At 42.4% G+C, this 21,220-nt stretch overlaps 3 protein-coding genes across 9 annotated transcripts in view; 2 read left to right on the forward strand and 1 right to left on the reverse strand.

Annotated features, from left to right (window-relative positions):
• The first annotated feature begins 3,713 nt into the window (after nt 1–3,713).
• On the forward strand, nt 3,714–9,530 carry vsig8b (V-set and immunoglobulin domain containing 8b). Its single transcript, XM_050052213.1, has 8 exons — nt 3,714–3,846; nt 4,133–4,212; nt 5,785–5,954; nt 6,143–6,335; nt 6,558–6,707; nt 6,813–6,935; nt 8,086–8,224; nt 8,313–9,530. Exons 2-8 carry the CDS (start codon nt 4,140–4,142, stop codon nt 8,554–8,556), a joined length of 1,092 nt encoding a protein of 363 aa, XP_049908170.1. The 5' UTR covers nt 3,714–3,846; nt 4,133–4,139; the 3' UTR covers nt 8,557–9,530.
• Nucleotides 9,531–11,622: 2,092 nt separating this feature from the next.
• On the forward strand, nt 11,623–13,705 carry LOC126394554 (uncharacterized). The gene is made up of 2 exons (XM_050051437.1): nt 11,623–11,685; nt 11,875–13,705. The coding sequence occupies exon 2, from the start codon at nt 12,078–12,080 to the stop codon at nt 13,053–13,055; it is 978 nt and encodes a 325-aa protein (XP_049907394.1). The 5' UTR covers nt 11,623–11,685; nt 11,875–12,077; the 3' UTR covers nt 13,056–13,705.
• Nucleotides 13,706–16,180: 2,475 nt separating this feature from the next.
• dock5 (dedicator of cytokinesis 5) overlaps nt 16,181–21,220 on the reverse strand; it is a 43,835-nt gene continuing 38,795 nt past the window's right edge. For 4 of the 7 annotated variants that reach the window (XM_050050751.1, XM_050050746.1, XM_050050750.1 and 1 more), the window contains exons 45-51: nt 20,910–20,993; nt 20,685–20,822; nt 20,279–20,451; nt 19,951–20,098; nt 19,572–19,731; nt 19,222–19,340; nt 16,181–19,100 (exon numbers count right to left, since the gene is read on the reverse strand). In XM_050050751.1, the coding sequence (XP_049906708.1) occupies nt 18,999–19,100; nt 19,222–19,340; nt 19,572–19,731; nt 19,951–20,098; nt 20,279–20,451; nt 20,685–20,822; nt 20,910–20,993 (924 nt within the window). In that variant the 3' untranslated portion in view covers nt 16,181–18,998. The remainder of the gene's footprint in view (nt 19,101–19,221; nt 19,341–19,571; nt 19,732–19,950; nt 20,099–20,278; nt 20,452–20,684; nt 20,823–20,909; nt 20,994–21,220) is intronic. The other 3 variants (XM_050050748.1, XM_050050747.1, XM_050050749.1) reach the window with 2 other exon arrangements.

A 21,220-nucleotide genomic window follows, 5' to 3' on the forward strand; every position in this document is an offset into this window, starting at 1 on the left:
TTTTATTGACTGAGGATACAGACAATAAAGCATAACATCGTGCTCATTTTCATCACCAGTCTTTTTCTATAACACAGTCAGTGAACAAGGCTTTTTTTCTAAGAATCTTTCTCTTAATTCATATTAAAAAAAACATAGAGAAGTCAGCATTAAATTACATCATTATATCATAATTCCCCAATGTGTGTGGGATATATGAGCTATCGTAGAAGCAGAGAGGGGGAGAGAGATCTGAAATTCTTTTTCAGAGAATACAGTTTCTATCCCACTCCTGCAAGCGAGGCTTAGGGGACCGTAGTCTCCATGGACTCTCTCTGTGTGCCAGACTTCACTGGGTTTAGCACGAGAAGCACAACTTATTGGATTATGGGGTCCACTGTCCATGCTTATATTGCTGGAGGCTGTGTGTGCATGTGTGTGTGTGTTTGTGCATGTGAGTGAGTGCATGTGCGGGTGCATATGTGGGTGGGCAGCTTGTGAACCGAGGGAGGAATGGAGTAGTAAATACACGATAAATTCTCATTTACTTTCGTATTTTATGTGCGGAATTTCTCATAGAGCCCTGCCTTTTCATGTTCAGAGGTTAGAAGTTTAAGCAGGCCCAAGGAGCAGCCTACTGTAAATGAAGGGAGGCCGTTGGGGCTTTTTTCTTGTTTCATGTGGGTTTAACTGCACCTGTCTAATTTCAGTCCTCAGGAAGTGTTTCGTCTGCATGCGCAGGATAAGGTTTTGGCACACATTCCTGCTTCGATGGACTCTCGGCTGATCATAATTGTCCATATGCGGACAGAGATTCTCAGTGGAAGTGATTTACTGGAACAAAAACGCTCTCTATGGGTGTCCTTGGTGTCTATTCGATGTAGTAACCCTGCTCACCCTCCTCAAATTTGTGTGGGATGTTGTATTTCCACACTGAAGTTAATCTCGCTCTCTCTCTCTCTCTCTCTCCCTCTCTCTCTCTACTTCTCATTTGCCCCCATCTACATTTTCTTTTATAACCGCTTTCAATGTTGCAAAAACAAAATCCTGATAATGCCACCTCTCGCCGCAATAGTTTCAATATCATTAATACTAGAGAATGAAAGCAAAGTAGGCAACTGCTGGGATTTTGTCCTGCTGTGTCCAGCATCATTCAAGCATGCTTTGATGGTAGCTCTGCCCTTTCCTTAGCGGGTTACTTACTGAGAAAAAGAATCACAGAGGCTGGGAGGAATCCTTGCATTTGCCTCTTTATTATTTATTCTGCAGCATGGCACATGGAAAGCATGCAGGGCAGGAGGAGCTGAAAATGCACCGTGCACAGAGAGGGAGTAATCATAGCGGCTTCACAGTATAACAAGACAACACATAAGCTTGATTCTGCCTCTGCAGTCATTATTGCATGGTGTAACTAACGCCACCCAAACTGCAGAGTGTATGTTTATGATGGGCAGGACATCTGTGAATACGGACTGATTGTTGTAAAGAAGACAAAAAAAATCAATTTTGCTGTCAGAGTGGACATTTAATTGCAGACATTCAGCAGGGGTCATGAATATGGTGTGCGGCCCAGAATGTGCTGGCTGTATTCCACTCACGTAGCTCTTTGAGGGGCTGAGTGACTGCCTCCCTCTGCCAGAAGCGCCATCCTTGTCCCAGTGGCGTTCCACCTTAAAAAGACGAATATATGTGCCTGACATTGACACACCGTGACTCACGCAGCCGTGCTATTTCAGTATGGCTGCTGGCAAGCCCAGCCTTTCTGTAGCCTCTCCCCTCCCTGCTTTGGTCATTTGTTTGCCTCCTCTGCTAGGCTGTTTACTTGTAATTTGGACATCTGTCAAGGTGGTTTGTTTGCTACCCTGTGGTGTGATTAGGCTACCTTTGCCAAATCTGGGAAGATGGATGGGGTTATAGCAAATCTTGGCGGTAAAGACGAGGCTGGAGTTTGGCTACCTCTAATCAACCAAGTTTAGTGGGATAATTACGAAAGCATTGGGTGAACAAAAAGGGTGCTGTGTCACTAAGGTCACAAATGTATTCATCACACTCTCTTTTGCAGTCTTAATGGTGGTCTTGTGCAGCGTTCCACTACGGTCTGTTTGGTCCCGCCTTGTCCTGTCACACAGTCTGTTCAGCGTTCCAGTGCCAGAACCTTCTCTTACACCAAGAGGGGGGGCGGGGACGAGTGGGGCAATTAACCACCTGCTGGTAAAGCAGCTACACAGCATCGCTTCACACACACCCTGACATTTTCAGGATCACTCATGAACACATTCATGAGTAGATTTATAGATATGGTGTCACTCCTGCACGCTGTGTGAAGCTCAGGTATAGGGCTTGCAAACGCGGCGTGGAACAAAAGAGGCAAGGGGGTGGCTTTCACATTTGCTCTCTGATCATGTTTCATCCTGAGCGTTACTAATTTGTTCATCTCCTTAATGAACATTATTGGCAGGATCACATTAACCCAGCACTTAGGTTTCCTAATGGCAAACTTCATGCTCCGTGCTCACATCACCTACTGTACACTCTCACAGAATCAATAGCGAATAATTCCACCGCTTTATCCAACTTCATCGACAATGACTTTCTTTTACTTTTTGGGTCATCAGCCACAGTGAGATTCTGTTCGTTAAAAACAGATTATATAAGCCACCTTGAACACTCATCTGGAGCTGTTTAAAGATCCAGTGTGTCGGATTTAATGTGATATATTGGCAGGAATGGGATATAATATAATAAGTATATTTTCACTAGTGTATATCACTTGAAAATAAGACTCATTGTGTTTTCATATCTTAAAATTAGCTGTTATATCTACATATGGACTTAGACTTAGACCTTTAATGTCCCCAGGGGGCAATTTTGTTTGCAGCAATTTTGTTGGAGCAGGTCCTCGTCTACAGAGTCCGCCATGTTGCACTGCCATGTTTCTACAGTGGCTTGGCACATGCAATCTGAAATCCTCAACGCTAGTTACCACCAAATGCTCAACCTTCTCCTTCAACTCCACACTGAACCTCACCATTTTGGTAAATAATTCATAGCTGATAAGAAGTGTTGACACTGTAGGCTGACTCAGAATAGCTCAAACTATTTGTGATCCCTGTGATAAGCTTAGTCATCCAATAAAGGCTTTATCTACTGACTGACTACTGCAGCAGTTGCATTCCAGTATTGCAGCTCTGTCACTGTCTTGTCACTGAAATCAACTCAGGTCTCTTTGTATGACGTCTGCCTGCAAGTGTGTTTTCATGGGTGTGTCAGGAGGGTGTGTTGGGGAAGGGCTGGAGGATATGCAGCAGCAATTTGTCAAACATGAATAAATTACTTTGCTGCTAAACCACCCTTCTTTAAGACCTACATAGAATAATGTGTTATTTTCAGAAATCAATTTGACTACATGTAAACTACATCACAGCGTACAGAAGTCCTATTATACTGCACACGGGAAGTTGATATGGCATGACAGATAATTGATATGTTTACCAGCATAAAATGCAGCGCAGCAACATAAGCTGTCAAACAGCTCAACACTAACAGGTAATCATCGCTCTCGTAAGCTGCTGCACATTAGCCCGTGATTAGAGAACAAATACTAACATTCAAAACTTATTGTTAAGTAAATGAACTCATTTCCAACCTACAAAAAGGAGTTGCCAAAAATAAAACTATTCAAAGGAGGTTTTAAATGTTGCCAACTCTAGGAGTGGCCAACAGATGCACTATGGACAGAGAGGGTGTGGCCACAGTTATTGCTACCGAGTTTCACCTGAGAACAAAATAAGCAGGCTCCACCAGTACTGAGACACTGCCAGGCCTCCAAGGACGTACCTTAACTCTGGATTATTTCTCCACTTTAAGGTAAGTCAGAACTACTTTATTTTTTCCTCTATTTGATTTTCTTCCTATTGTGTGTACTTAAGAACCAAACAGTTGATCTTACCTCTGCTTGTTTTACATTGATATTTATTTTAGAGCAGCTCCAAGGTGCATGGTTAGATTTAAGATAAACAACTGTGTTAGAGAGGTGGATGACGATACTGAAGAGACCTTTTCACTTTTGTGGAATCAAATTAGAGACAAAGGTAGTAGACGTTCACTGGAAATACACCCTCACAGTAATTTCTTCACTTCATGTTGCTTTCAGGGTTATAATGGAGCCTGTATTCACAAGTCTGAGGCTAAAGGTGGCTGTGCTGTTTCTGCTAACAATCCAGCGGAAGACAGGTGAGTCTTATTTTATGTCTAAGGAATATGTTTAAGGTCTCGGATAAGTAAGGCTGAAGTAAATACAGCATTTGTCTTTAATTGCTTTTTCTTGCCCCCTGACTGCCCTTTACACAGGAAGGCACTAATATTCTGATCATAGAGAGCAGAGAATATATGTTCACTGACAGAACTGGTGTTTTTTCTGTCTGCTCCGTGACTCACACAATACAGCGCCCAGTCTGACATGCTCTTAGCTTATGATCCAACAGTAATACGAACTGCTGGATTGCATTGCTGACAATCAATGAACCGTGTACATATAATTTAGGCAGCTGGCAGGTACCCTGCATCACATTCATAGCTTTTTTCATATGTGCTCCTGTTGCTAAGGTTCAAACTGGTGTGTGCATTTGTAAAGTAAGACACTGAGAGACTTTAATTACTTGATTTCAATCCAGGCTGTGTATTGTGATACACAAACAACACAAAAACAGAGGTGAAATTAAATCAAGCACACACAGCAGAGTGAAAGAGTACATAAAGAACACATGTAAAGCTCTTATCACGTCAGGGCCCAAAAGGAGGTGCATAGGATTTGAATATTTGCAGCTCTTTGTGTCAAGCTTAGAGACTGCACTCACTTGAAAGTTAGATGCCTCTCCACATGGAAAACACGTCTTCTGTAGATCACAGCATTTTGCCCAGAGGGGCTTTTGCAGTGTAAACATTTGACTGACTAATTTGAGCCTTTTTTTTTTTTTTCTTCAATTTCCCTTCGTCACATCTGCCATTTACATGCCTTCATAAATACCTCTGATGTAGCTTGTTTTGTGGCAGTGGCATTGAAGTGCTTTCAGAGTGATATAGTGGATTTAATGGTGTCAAAAGAGAGGCTGTTTTGATTTATCAGCGTGGTCCATTCAGACGTTTAGCGAAGGTTAATCACCTAGATGGGAGAAACGGTGGTGAGAAGTTTGCTCCAGATGTCTGAGAAGTTGAATGACAACATTACCAAGATAAATAGCTCCGATCTGCTGAAACACATCGCCACGTAATAACAATCAGCTTCGAGTTCTTTCTATAAACGTCAAGCTATCAGGAATAATTAAAATCCATGGCCATAAACAGTGAGTCAGCAGGGTGTGTGTCAACCCAGAAACAGCTTTTAACTGCCACTTGTCAAGTACATTTTTCATGTGTGCCCATCCATTCACTTTTCATCATCATTTGCCCATATATTTCTGACAACTAATGAGCCTCAAGAGTTTTAAATTAATACATAACCCATTTTCACAAAAATACCACTTTTGCTTCTATTCCTGCTCCAAATCCTCCTCAGTTTGACTTAAGAGGCCAATTAGTCTCAGATCAGCACCTACTCCAATCTGAGACTGTTTATGAGCACAAGCCCAGAGCTTGAAAGCCATTAAGTTGGAAAAATATTAATGCATCTGAGAGAGAAATTATTATTTTTCTGTCTTTTTGTATATTTGTCTTTTGGCCTGGGTAGATGATTATGAAAATTGGAGGGTGGAATCAGTGTATATTATGAATCAGACAAAGCTGACTGTAATTTTTCGGACCCATTAGATGTGACAGAAGCGATGCAGGTGACATCCTCCGGCCCACAGACCATTCAGAAGGCTGAGGGGGAGACAGTCATCTTGGGATGCACGTACACCCCCGACTCCCAAGACACGGGAGAGCTGGACATTGAGTGGTACAACGTGAGCCCGGACATGACACAGAAAGACAAACTGGTGGGTGTGGGTTTGAAGACAGAGAGGAATGTTTCAGAGAAAAACCTGTCTGGGAGGTTGGGCAAATTATGAGAGTGTTCATTAAACATGCAAGAGCTGGGGTTATACATTTTTACCTTTGGGCTCTGTTACTGGGAAAACCTGCTTTTGAAGAAGTGTCATCACTCAACCCAATCTTTGCATTTCAGATCTTATCGTATGCAGGGGGCAAGACGGACAACTACGGTGACCCCAAAAGGCTCAAGTTCATAACGGACCCCAAGCTGGGAGACGCTTCCATCTCTCTCTCTGATCTGAGGCCCTCAGACACAGCCACCTACCAGTGTAAAGTCAAGAAGGCACCGGGTGTCGACATGAGAAAAGTCACTGTGGCGGTGTTGGGTGAGAAGGAACTGCTCTTTTACCGGTTCTACCTGTTCATTTTCTCAGTCTGCTCATTCCTCTTTTAAATGGAGCTCTCACTCATATGGAATGTAGACACTCTCAGTCAGTGATCACACCTCTCTCTGTAGCCATACCTCACATTGTTCTCCTCTCCCACACCTCTAACCCTCCCATGATGAACTAAAGCATTGATGTGTTTATTTGTTCTTCTGTCTCCAGTCCCCCCATCGGCTCCAAAGTGTTGGGTCGAAGGCGGCGAGGAGAAAGGTGGCACGGTCGCCCTCCGCTGCAAGTCATCTCGGGGATCCAATCCTCTCACTTACACATGGAGGAGAGAGAGCAGTACCATACCAGCCACTGCGACCCAAGGTGAAGAAGCAACTTTACAGACAAAAAAAGGCTTCTCTATAGCACTTTTCATCATGCTGCATTTGTATAATATGCTTGTACTGAAAGCTCTCTCCTTTCATTAAGACCTACAGACTGGAGAGCTTTTGATAAGGAACCATACAGACAGCAACGTTGGAACTTACGTGTGTGAGGCAAAAAATGCTGTGGGCAAAGGACAGTGTAAATATGCACTGCATGCATACAACCGTAAGTCTGTGCGACATCATCATCTAATTTTACTTTTAAGTACTTAACACCAAGGAAGCTTTTAAATTGTGGTCTGCATGGTGGAGTAGACTGAGTATTTGCTGCAGTCTGTCATGCAAGTTGTGGAATTACATGCAAGCCCACAGCCAAGTCACCAGAAGTAGGCTAACTGTTGGTGTTTTATGTTTCTGCAAACCACAAAAACATTAAATTTGTACATTTCATGATTATCATATCAACATTTCTAAAATGACATAGTATATAACCTGATTTTGTCATCAGGAGGTGGAGGGGATGGTTGATGGCGTGACACCTAGGCGAGACATAGACCACTTTTTGAGACCAACAAACAACAAAACCAGTTGTGTTTTAGCGAGTCATTGTTGTGAGACCTACTGGGATAGTGACACAAAACTGGGTATTTTAAGTCAAAACGTGATCTTTTCTTTAACCATGACTGAGTGGTTTTTGTGCCTAAACCTAACCACATGTTAACCACAGTCTTGAAATGTAAAGTTTCAATTTATTTGCTACATAATTACACACACATAATGTTTCTGTGGTTTGCACAAAGGTACAATGCCAAGATTTATTCTAGCTACTGGGTTGCGGCCAAGGAAGGAAAGCTGCACTTCTTTCACCTTAAAGGGGACCTATTATGCTTATTTTCAGGTTTCTGCTTATATTTTGGGTTTCTGCTAGAACGTGTCTACATGCTTTAAGGTTTTAAAATAATTAATTTTCATCATACTGTCTGTGCCCTAATGCCTGTATTCACCCTCTTTCTGGGACACATGAACAACATTGGCAACAAAGTTTATATGTGTCCCTGATATTAGGATGTAGCCACATGTAGCAGTGTAGACTACGTAATGTAAACACTTGCAGTAATGTGCCTGGAGTGGATGATGATACAAAGAAATTCGTCACAAGCTGATGTCAGCTTCTTTCGAAAGCAGAGGAAAAACATTTGTAAACAGAGTATTCAGAACAGTCTGAAGCCTGAGGTTTATGCTCACAGGGATTACTTTTACAGTCGCTTATCTCATTATTTGGAACTTTGGTCACGTTCAATATTAACATCCGACATTGTAACATTATGACAAAAAATAAGGACAGGCATAATAAAGCACTATGTCTTTTATTCCAGCTACCAATAAGGTGGGTGTCATAGTCGGGGCAGTGATAGGTGCTCTCCTGCTGCTGCTCCTCCTCCTGCTTCTCATCTGGCTCCTGGTCTGCTGCTGCCACAAGCGTCGCTACGAAAAAGAGGTGGCAAATGAAATAAGGTAACGTATCAGAGCTGGAGACGATTTCAAACATGCATGAGATGGTCTTAAATCTGAGGATCTTTTGATGTGTCACTTGCTTCCTCAGGGAGGACGCCCAGGCCCCAGAGAGCCGACCCTCCAGCAGAGCCTCCAGTTTACGCTCAGTGTTGGCATACCGCACCCACCCTGGGGTGCAGTACAGCTCTGTGAAGAAGCACCTGCCCAGCGTCAGTGAATCAGGACACAGTCCCATCTACACAGGCGAGAGCAACGGCGCATCACAGCCAACCACTGCAGGGGTCGGCCGTGCCCCTCTTAAATACGACCATCGATATGGATACCCTGTGTAAACACAATCCAAATGCATCATAGACTTTTTATCTTTAATATGACGACGCCCCTGAAGAAATGACTTTTAAGTATAACACATATAAAGAACTCCATGTAAAGTATGTATATGACAAATGGTGCTTTGCAGTATATTTACCCGGAGAATAATGGGAGTGCTGGTGTGGAACTACTGGGGACTCATAAAATCTTACCTCAACCCTTAGACAAATACAAATGTACAGCTGGTTGACTTTCATAATGCACTGTAGCACATCACGGCTAGTGAATAGGTTCTCATCGTTACACTGATTTTGCTAAAGCTATGTAAAATGTATTTATGTATATGAAAAAACTCATATTTTTACTGAGGCTTTTTTTCTATGACGCACACGACAATCAATTTATTACTTTTTTAGAAATATGTGTACAATAAAACATGTTTTAATGACCCTCTAAATCCCATTTAGGGTTTGCTGAGCGTTCAGTTTTGTGTCAGGGCTCCATCTTTTATGCTTGATGGTATAAGGGCTGACACAACACAACAACATAACATTTGAAACACATCTCCCATTCACAGGATGCAGGATGTGACAATGTCTTTGTAGAAGATGAAAATTTAATTGAAGGAGTCTTATTTTGGCATCATAATGGAATAAGATATTTTGTTTTGACATGCAAAATTAAATATGATATGAAAAGAAATTATCTATACTGTCAGAGGCTGAAATACAATTTAATTAGAGAGGGTCATAATATTTGGGAGAGCAGTGAAGATGAAGATGAAGATGGTGCGAAACGAGGCGTTAAAATTCTGAACTTTGTACATAAACATGGTGGGAAAAAAATGATCTGTCTGTGTCCGCAGATTGGAGCTATTTTCAGGGCTGCAACTGGATAAATATAAATTCAAACTTTGAGCTGCTCATGAATCAGATTATTGAGAGAGACTGAAGCCAGTTTTGCCCCTGATCCTCTTATGTGCATTTGCCTCCTGGGAAAAAAAAAATCATTTGCAGAACAAAAGAGCTACAAAATTGCATCATTTGTGTTGTGTGTTTCTCCAGTTTTCGCTCGGCAGCCGGTAAACTAGTTATTAGTCTAACAGCTAGTAGTCGAGGCGCTAACCTGCAGCTGCCACTCTGCAAATCCAGAGTCAGCACTTTGCCCGCGGCCCCACCTCTCGTCTGTATTGGCGTGAACCCATCTTCAAAAGGTGTATGCTGAATTAATAAGAGCTGCGAGAAGTGGTGAAGGTTGGTGGGCCCTTGGTAATAAATTCTGCCAAGGGCCCCCTTAATATCAGAATCCCCCCCATCCTGCTTGAAACTGTAGAGGCTGTTGAGAAACAGTGTTGCTATTTCAAATGACCAGAACCAAAAAGCATCAAACTTTCAGTTTTAAGACAGGCTTCCCTCTCTTTCAAATTAGCTTTTATTTAAAAGTTAACAAGCAGCAAGGGGCAGATTATGAGACAATGGGCCCCTGGGCAAAGATGTATAAAAGGCCCCACCACCTCTCCTACACAAGACTGGAAACACACGACTACGTGGTGACTGCTTTTTTTGTTGTTGTCATTTTGTGTCTTTTTTAGTCGTTTTGCCCTTTTTTCCAACACAGTTTGCATATTTCCTCGTCTGACAGGTTGTTACAGCACACCTCACACACCAGGGCTTTCACTTGCTTGTCCAGCTTCTATTTGGACACCTTGTTGACAATCTCCATGCAAGTGTAGGCCTGGGGGGGTTTGACACTTTGAGCCCCAGGGCCTGTGCCTGGTAGACCCGTTCAGTAATCCATCCATGTGGGCGGCACACATACGCACACACACTCACTCAAAACATGTTTACTATGTCTCTGGGGTGTTTTTTTTTGTCACTTGTTTGTTTCACACGAAGACAAATTGAAAACTTGTCAACTTTTGTTGGTACATGCCCACGTCTGTATCTCTCCATTTGCTCGGTCTTTCTCTGATTACTCGAGTATTTTAAGTGGGTACACAAGCCTGTCCTTTGATCCATGCATGGACTGGAGAAACAGATACAGTAATTAATTACAAATGCTTGTCTGGCAACCTCACTTGGAAACCACATAATCTCTTTTTTTAATAATAAGTTTCTTAGAGGGCAGAACTCCTCATAGTGTTGGCATAGTAATTATTTTTTAAAGAGCAAAGGCTCCCACTGCAGAATGTTCTTTCATATCTAGATTCAAAGAGTTTCCACATGAAAAAAGACCTTTTTTAAAAAAAAGCTATTGTGGAAAAAGAGCAGAATTTCTCCTCAAAATTTGGCTGTGGATTGTTTAGTATAAAATACATCATTCAATACAATAATAGAATCAACTAAGTTAAAGCGTTATTCATGAAGATGGATGAGGACCTGGGTAAGCCGTATTAATTGTTCATGAAATCAGGACTGTGTTTGCTACGACTGGATAGTTATGTATGTAGAACAAGCAAACAAACAATCTGAATTAAATACAAAGTAAAATATAATTGAGGTCAACTTCTTGTTAAAAGTCTGTCTACAAAGTTTGTGTCCTCTCCAGCACAAACTATGGTGATAAGGTAGTGCATTATAAAGGCTCCTGAAGGTGATTCTGAGGTGATTTGCTTTTCTTATCAGGTAACTAGGTGTGTGTGTGTGTGTGTGTGTGGGTGTGTGTGTGTGTGTGAGTGTGTGTGCGGTTTGGTGTTTGTGGCCGAGCTGCAGGAATAACCATTTGCATTCGTAGCCGGCAGAGTGTGGTCTGCGGATTGGCTGAGCTGTCACGCCGCACTGATCCACACACAGTAAAGTGACCGGATATTCCTAATGAGCACATATCCTGCCCACCCCGTGTCAATGCAAATACACCGTCACCACTACCTGTGGTCACAACTGATGCAAATCACACCTAAATGCTTATAAATCCCAGCCAAGGAACACGTAAATCCGAGGATTTCACCTTGCTGTGTGCATCCTGCAGACAACTCCAGGCTAGGATTAATGCTTGGATAAACAAAACAACAAAACAAAGGATTCTTCAGCTGCAGCCGAAAGTATTGAGTCAGACAACGTATTGTGACGACAATGAGGCACTGAGAGTATAAGCAGAAATCTTGAGTAGGATTCAAAGTGATAAAAAGCCTCATGGGAGCCGTGTTTGAGGTAAAAATGGTTGTTTTTTGCTCCTAATTGCTCTAACCTTCTCACCTCAGCTACACTTTACTTCATTTTGTGTGTGGCCTCCTAAATTGTAGATTTCACATATATTCTTAACCATAATAGGTTTTAATTGAGCCTATTTGGATCTGTTTTATGTATTTCAAGAGCTAAATGTGTGAATCTTTTCCCCAGGCCCCACCGACAAACTGTGACTGATTTCATTCTGTGGGATCAGAAATGAAGAATCCTCTAGTTTGGAGTCTGTGTGCATAATTTTTTGCCTTCATCTGCTTGAACGAAGCAAAAACAAAACTCGCCAGAACCCCACACAGACTGCTGAGTGCCACATAGAGGAATAGTTATTCTCATAAAGGTTTACTTTACATTACATCATTATGTATGGGACGAATAAATTGGCCCTCTGGGTAATGACAGGTCTTTTGGCTGTCACCACCATCTTTTTCAATGTCTACATCTTCTTGACGAGTCTGTGGAACTACAAGCAGAAGAAGAAGTGGAGTCCCAGTGAAACTATCATCTTGGCTCTGTCGGTGGCTAGCGTGGCCCACCAGCTAGTGTGCTACTTCTGGATGACCATGGATGAGGTGGACAGTAAGTGCCACATTGCTGGGATGCCCTACAGCATCATGCTGCTGGTGATCTACAGCCTCAAGTTCACCATCATGTGGGACACAGGCTTTCTCACTTTCTACTACAGCACCAAGCTGGTGAACACACCCAATCAGTGCTACACACATATCCAGGCTGTCATCCTCAAGCACGTCATCTTAGCTGTTTGTTTTATCCCTGTGTGCGGCCTGGGCACCTGCATGCCAATGCTCGTGGTGTTTCACCCTGACAACTACACCGCAACGAACAGCGACTGCGGAGTTTTACTGCCCGACACCTTCTCTGGCAAGATCTACGAAGCCACGTACCTGCTCCTCGCTGATGTACTGCCAGGGGTGCTCATGGTGAAATGCTGCATCTCCATCTCCGTCCACCTCGCCATCCATCTCCGCCACATGAAAGCCAGCACCAACGGAGCCCATGGGCCAAAGCTGGGCTCCCAGATGAGAGTGATCCAGATGGCTTTATCTCTGGTGGCCGTCTTCATCCTCTTTCTCGTGATCGACCTGTACGTCAACTACCAGATATCGGTGAACCATGAGAACATCATCGTGCTCACGTTCTTCTTCACATCCATCTACACGACTGCAACGGCCATGGTGCTAATCTACGGGAAAAAGACATTCTGGAAATCTCTGATACATGAATATAATGTCTGTCTGGATGAATATCCGTGTTTGTCTTGTCTGAAGGTGCCTGAACAAAAGGATAAACCCAGCACTCCTGCAAAAGTTAAAACTTGAGGAGCCAATTTGCTTCTCACTGGCGGTCTTTGTGCTGAAATCAATTGGTCATTGTCTGAACCTATTAAAAACTTTGAAGTAACTTATTCTTTTATCTTTTGCGCCAGCAATTTCAGTAATGACTACTGTCCTGCTTTATCGCTGTTAATTACAATTTCTTACATCAATAAGGTATTTTAGCTGTGTTAGAGCAGAGCTGTTCAAGTGATGCACAGATCACAGCGGGACAGGTAACCATCCTTCCATCCAAATCACACGCTCATCAGCCTGCACCTATGAATATTAATATTTCAGTAGAACAAATAATAGTCAGGCCTGTAAAATAGATCCCAAAGCATGGTTGCCTGGACATGATGTAACCCCGTACCCATCGAAAAATGTTAAAAAATACATGTGACTGTGGCGAGAGTACAGAGCATATTAATAAAACAAGATAGTACACACAGCCTGAATTCTTCTTTTTTTTCCATCACAGAAGCTTTAAGAGTTTTTCCTCAGTCAAGTTGCAGATAGTTTAAGCTCCGCACGGGGACAACAGAAGGCTGCTCGCAACTGGAAGGTTGCCAGTCCAAACTCCTGCAACAGTCAGGGGAGAAAAAAAAAATCAACTTGATGGGGAAAAGCACTTATAATCGCCACCTTCTCTTGTGTATGTGTTGACTGGTCCTCGACAGGAGTGTACACGCCTGTGCTCGACAGCTCCCAGGTGTGGTTGTGTGTAACTGCAACTGTGTGTGTGGGTGTGAAGCTGGGCGTTCCTGAAAAGTGCAGTCATGCCCAGCAAACCTGCCCTATATAAATAGGGGGGGGGTTGAAAAAAAATGCAGCAGACCTCTTTGCAATGCTCCATTAGTTCGCACCCCCTTGGCATCCCGAAGTAAGGTTCAAAGCAGAGATACAATAGTGCAGCTAATCCCCCTCCACGCAGAGGCTCAGGATCCCTCCAGCAGCTAAATGGACAAAGTAAGGAATGGCATATCTTCCTTTGATGCGGGGGAGTTAAGTTGTACAGAGGCCTTGGCTTCCATCCCATCCCCTGTCTTTCTCTCTCCGTTGGAGGCTGTTGGGTTTGGCATGGCGGGAGAAAAACAGCTCAATATGATACATCTCCAGCCAATATGGATGCAATACTCAATAATGTAATATAATACAATTATATTATTATCTATCTTTATTTGTCTTTGTTTGGGAATGACAGTGATGAAAGAAATATTTTAATCCTTTACTTAAAGGAACAGTGTGTAAGATTTAAGGGGATTTAGTGGCATCTAGTGACCAGGATTGCAAACTGCAAGAATTCCTTCAGTGTTCTTTATTCAGGAGGTCGAATTATTTGCAGAGGCCTTCCCTTTCCAAAACAAACAGACACGGCAATTAAAACTGGTGAAAAACACTGAAAAAGTTACAGATCTGTTTCTCCTTTGGCATTTGGCAAATGGACAGCTCACCCAGCACCTGCTGTTGTGGGCTCAACTTTTTTCTCTGGTAACTTAATAAGCGCTTGTATAGTTCTGATCCAGACGTTCAGCAGGTTTTAAACTGGTATAACTCTGAATAAAGTTTCATGTTAAAAAGAAGTGCTCACGTGCACTAACATTCATGCGAGAAGTTTGGGTTACATCACTCACAGGGGGAGCATTACTTCATTCTCTGCTCAGGACACCATTACTCTATATCTTCACATCGCAACAAGCAATTTGCTGCAATATTAATGTTCTGAATGTCATCATTGATGATATTCAGATGTTTTACTTAGGTAGAAGTAGCCAAACAACAGTACAGACATACTTCAAAATCACACTTATGTAAAACTACAAAAATATTCACATCAAAATTACTCAAAGAACAAAAAATAAAAGCACTCATTATGCAGAATGCCGCATTTCAGAATATTAACCTCAGGCTAATGTGTTAAACTAATTACTGATTAATTATTTTTGAACATCACTCTATTTTTTTTTCAGCTGATAACGATGAGGCTAATTTGTTTTACTATATATACTAATGGGTAGCATGTGAATTTTCACCAAGGGCTCAATGAAGTTTTAACTTATCTTATTCGTTGATTATATTTGTATTAATGATCTGACCTTGCAAAGAAACTGGCAACTAATGTTGTAAAATAAATGAAGTGGAGTAAAAGTATAATACTGGCTTCCAAAATGTAGCAGACTTTAAGTATGAATTGCAGATATACTTAATCACTTTCCACCACTGAATGCTGCATACAGCATATTTAAGCAGAAGTTGAGAAAACTGTGTGCAACTTAGTTTGTTCCATCATTGTAAAATAAGAGAAAAAATTAGCTTGCAACCATCTGTGTAGCTTGTTTGGAGCTTGGAAAAACTCTCCACTACTTTCCATTGAGTACTCGCTCAAGGTAATGGAAACAGTGTGTTTTTGTGTGTGTGACCTCAGACACTGTAACAACTCATAGTTAGACACAGATGTGTCATTGGCGTATTGTCAGTTGAGTGGAGGCTGGAAAGACATCTGCATTGTACATGAAAAGAACGAGACTGTGATGGATGTCCTTAGATTCTATACAGCATGAAGCTGTAAACATGTCTCAGTATAGAGATTGTTTCCATGGAGATGCAACAGAGCATCCAGCCAAACCTGGCAGTTGCAACACTGCTCTCCTTGCATGGGTGAACATCGCTTCAAATGGTTATTGCTCCTGAGACATGCAGGGAGAATGATATCCCATACCTCACTATCTGACAGGAAGGAACAGACCATTAGCAATCCAGATTAGCAAGACCAGCACCCATCACACAACTCTTGTAAACATCTCATAAACTCCTCCCTGCAGACGGGCTCCCCAGATGAGGCTTCTTTAGCTTCGACATCAGCGTGAGCTAAAGAGGCCTCATTTTCTTACTCCTACTGTAATTGTATTTGAAATGCATAAATCACCAGTTCCGCATCAGTTTGTTAGATGTTTTAAGCTTGAGTGGGTCATTTTTCACACTATCAGCAGCATCCAAATGACTGTCTGTGTGAGCGCAGAGTTTCCACTGAGGGCACGGAGAGTAATCTGTATTCACTGTGTTGACAGGATTGTGGTTAAGAGATGGAGAAGATGCCTTTCTAAAATAATCAATGTCACAGAAAATAGGAGTTTGCTGGTCTTTCAATAGGTCTTTATTTTTGTTCAGTCAACAACTTGTTCATAAAAAAGATCATTATATATCTCTTGAGGCATTGTTTGTATAAAATTTCTTTGATGCTTGTTAGGAAACGCGTACTGTACAAAAAACGTGAATCCCTTGTACAACAATTAAAAATCTAAAATACTGACAATTTCATTATTGATTCAATTTTATCATTTTCAAAACAGCTTACATGCATAGATTTAGCACTCTGAAGGCACATTATATTGCTGCTTTTAAAGATTTAAACAGCACACAGTAAAGCGGTATGTTGAAATAAGACTCAATTTATGCTGCATAAAGTAAACCACCTGTGTACACACTGGGTGTGCACAACAATGGGAATATTAAAACTCAATGAATAGCAATAATTTAAATTTCAATAATGAAATGATATAAAAATATCTGCTGAGACCTGAAATATAAAACTCAAGTGAACTTCAAAGGCGTTTCTGTTTGTACCATACAGCGTTTAGAGTTCTTTAAAGGACCAGTTCGAATTATGTCAAGTATGCTTATTTACTTTCTTGGAGAGAGTCAGACGAGAGGATGAACAAAAGTCTCAAGTCTGTGCTGTAAATGTGTAGCAGGAGCCGGCCGCTAGATTAGCATAACGAATGGAAATGAGCAAACAGCTATGTGGCTCTATGTGGAGGTAAAAAATCCACTTACACACCTCTAAAACTCACTAATTCACGTTACATCTCAGCTGTTAACAGTAATTCAAGTGTTTATATACTGGAATATTAATTGTCTGGGAACAGTAATTTCCTTGCCTGGGTCCAGACCTTTGAATCTGCCCGCTCCACTGAGTTCAAGTTGACAGATTCTGGTCCGGCATTGTGACATGAAACAATGGTTTCTTGGTTAAAATAAAAAACAACAAATCAGCGCCACGGGGGGACTGACGATTAACCAAGCAGCACCATGGGCGGGTCTAACACCACTGTCAAGCTGTTATCAAGCACGGTCAAGCTGTTGTGTTGGAACCAGTGAGGAATAATTAAAACCACAGGTGTGCGCCGGCATGGTAATGGTGCAAACCCAGAGTGGACTTAAAAAGATGTTAGATTCAGTCTAGTGATTGGTTAGTGGAAATCGAATCCCCCTCCCCGACAGAAAGCAGTGAGAGCGGACACAATGTCAGACTGAAGATGGAAACAGTGGATGTATTAAGAGACCTGGATACAGCGTTGGCAGTGGGGTACCACTCTTTGCTATTGAAGCTGGTTAGTGGCCCATGAAGCAAAAATGGATCAACTGCTGCGTATAAAATTACCCGGATGATAGGGTACTGCTTTGGCACTGTGCTCATAGAGCAGCTGCACTAGAGATTTCAGCCAGCTGTACCAGCTACTTCCAGTTTAGTGCTCAGTTAACTTGACTGGGGATAAAATAATCAATCATGCAGCACTTCTAGACTTTCCAAATGTTATCCAACTGAACGTATTAAATTCTGATTATCCACTGATTTACAGCTGTTTCTTTTGCCATGTAGGTCTATTGGAAAAAGTATTTTTATGCCGCATCATGTGACCGACCAGTTAGTTGTAATTCCACTGTTTGGCCACTAGGAAGGTTGGCTTCAAAATCCAGCGCACTTCCTGGGGGCCTTAGTGTAATAAATTGACAATTCTGTCTAATATAAGGTGAGTAATCACCACAGGACTCTTCTCTGGTTACCTGGCAACTGCACATAACCACTTGCAAAACCACAACTTGTAGTTAAACAATTATGGTTTATGTACATATTACACAAATAGGATATAAAAAGTGTTTATCAGTGAGCTTTAGAGGTGTTGGTAGGCGAATTTGTTCCCATCACACAGAGCCAGGCTAGCCGTTTTCCCTTGTTTCCAGTCTTTATGCTAAGCTAAGCTAAACTAACTGAGATACATATTCATCATACAGATGTGAGAGTGGTATCAATCTTCTCTCTCAGCAAGAGAGCGAATTTCCCAAAATAAACTATCACTGTCAAAAAACATACTTCCACTCAACACTAACATTGGCGTTATGCAGTTTGAGAGCATCAGTTACAGTATTCAGTTCATCATAAACAACAAAACAAATAATCTGCAGCACATTCATTAATGCCATCCAGTGTCTAAAACTTTGTGGTTTGGGGAAATGGGTTTGATCATATTACTGAACACCATCATCAGACACAAAACGACTACATGTCAAACTAACACTTACATTCTGTACATTGTATTCCCTGCTCTTGATCACGTTCGAATACAGCTTTGTCCTGCTCAAATATGGAATGCTGGTAAACAGCTCAGAGGGGAAAAAAATCATCCAGTGTCACTCCAGCACATAAAAGCTAAATATTACATTGCAGCATTGGTCATTCCTTTTCCCTGCGAGTCATAAAGTCTGTACAACATACTAATTTTTCTTTAAGAAAAAAAGCATCTAATCACTGTTTCATTACCTCTTAAAAAGCCCACTGTATCCAAGGCTGCAGTGACCTCATGTACCAAAAATCATATATCCATTTCTGCGCAGTAGTACCCTCTTACGACAGTAACCTCACATATATTCTTCCTTGCGGCTTCAAAACAAAACATCAGCTAAAACTTGAGAACAAAGGACCGCTCGGCATTAGTGACTTGCATCAGAAAGAATTTTCTTCTGCTGAAATCTTGCACACACACCACGTAGATGGTCCTGCATCTGTACCCTACTGTGGCGTTTTTTACAATGCCACGGATGAAACTGTGCTTTCATCACAGCCAAATCAAAGAATTAGTGTAACTTTAAAGCCCGTGTGTAGGTGTAGCCTTAGTGGGGGGTGTGCTCGTATGTGGGGAACATCGACTTCCGTGTCTTCGGAGGCGGCGGGGGAGGCTTGCTCTCAATTTTCATTGGTAGCGGAGGAGTGAACTGTGGGGAGAGAGAGTTCACGTTAGGACTTCAAATAAAAATAAAAACAGAATATTTTAACGTTTACACGTCATTAAATATGCATTAGTGAGGGGGTGCTATTTTCTCGAAGCAGATGTACCTCTGAAGAGAACCCGGGGTTGTCAATCTCGTGCGGGTGTTTCTTCGGAGGCATGGGTGGGGGGGTCCCAGGGGTGTCAATGGTATTGACATCATTGTCACTGAGAAGCGATGAAAAACCTACGACGGGAGAGAAGAAATAAAAGCATTTCAGACCGCATTTATCTGTGAATATGTGTATGTGTGTGTGTGTGCGTGACCTGATTAGGGCTATAGACCAGAATGTGCTTACACAAGGTTAGCAGGCATGGTATTCTTCCTTTTCTGTGTGCAAGGCATATTTTTTAAGAGAAAATAAAATGATGACACGCAGTGCAGTGTTTGTCTGAGCAATACTTATTTGTTACATACTGGAGCTGCGTGGTGTGCGGGGAGTGTGTGGAGAGGCAGGTAGCGGGCTGAGAGGGTTAGACAGGCTGAGCTGGGATGAAACACCCTGGAACAGGGAGAGGGTGAGCCGTCGGTCCCCTAATTGTAAACTCTTGGGTCTCTGCTGCTTCTCTGGAGGAGTCTGGAATAAACACCGGAAAACAAAGACATAGGCTTCCATGTAAAACAGCCAACCGTAATGGAGCTGCTCCCAATGCACAGCTGAGTAACAGAAACTCAATATTAGGATGATATGGTTTTGTAAACAGCTTATATAATCACCTGAGTGCAAGTGGGGTGTCACGGAAATGAAAATGGCAGAACATCTATAAAAAGATAGCGCCTGAACATAAGGCCTTACTTCGTCTGCATCGGACGGCCTCTCCAGTAGGACCTGGGATTTGCTCACACTCCATTCCTTTCTGTTCTTTCTGGCAATCCTGTTGTCTTCCTCCGAGCGGGACAAAATCGAGGTCCTGCGATCGCTGGGGCGGGACAACAAGGAACTGCTGGTGAATAATCAGGGGCAGAGAAAGAGATGCAGAAAGATGTACAATCATAAAGACATTTCGATTTGACCAAAGACAAAAAAAGAAACAGTCTGAGTATTAAAGGCAACACAGTGTCAGACAAAACCAGACAGGGGAAAAGGTGGACAAAGAAAGCAGGGAGAGGATGCAGGCACTGACTCTTGGGAGGAAATGCAGGAAGGTCCATCTGAGGATGCGGAGCCGCTGGAGAGGCCCGAGGAGGCGTTGGAGAGGGTTGAGACAGTAGACATGCGACGCAGGGTGGAGGACAGGATGTAGGGCATCACTACCGAGCCCACGCGGCTCTTCTTCCTCTCAGTGAGAGAGCAGGGCTGGGACACACAAATGGGATTAAGCATCATTGGGGGAATCTTGGCAGGGGAGGAGCACAATGACAGGCAAAACTCGGGTCGGCGATGGACTGGCTAAAGGAAGATTTATGGTCCTGCACTAATATAACGTACACTCTGCTTTGAATGAGAAGCGTTTGATAGGAAGGCAAGAGGGCCAATAGCTTAAGTTGGCACCCTCTTACATTAAATTGAGTTTGCGGCTGGCAACGCACCAAGGTTATGACGCCATAATGCTTCTCTACTTTCTCTCGAAGGTCTTGGAAGCAAGTAACCAGACGATTGTGTAAGGGCTTCAGCTGCTCCGTCGTCTTCTCCCCGTGGATGCGAATCCCATCTGCCAAAAGAGGGATCTAGAGGGGGAGACGGGCACTTAAGTATTACAAAATGTGCTCTGCTTTGAGGCCAGTGTCAATGACAATGATGGTGGAAGGATTTACCTGCAGGGCGATGAGATGTTTCAGGACCTCAATGCGCTCGTGGTCCTCTGGGTGCTCTTGGATGTAGGTGTCTGTAAAGAATGCCTATGGAGGATGAAAGCAGGATGAAAATTGGGCAGCTTTTAAAACAAACTCTTGAAATATAGCTGCAAGTGATAATGAACAGGTTTCCACAGCATGACAAAGAGGCCACAGCAGTTCCCTAATGAATAAAACTTTGTTGCTGAAAACAGGCTTGAGGCCAGCTAGACCTCATGTTAATGAAAAAGGGATTCACAAATGTATATTAATGTTTACAGTTGTATGATTTA

The sequence above is a fragment of the Epinephelus moara genome, chromosome 8 (genome assembly GCF_006386435.1).
Source record: "Epinephelus moara isolate mb chromosome 8, YSFRI_EMoa_1.0, whole genome shotgun sequence".
In the NCBI taxonomy this organism is placed as follows: domain Eukaryota; kingdom Metazoa; phylum Chordata; class Actinopteri; order Perciformes; family Serranidae; genus Epinephelus; species Epinephelus moara.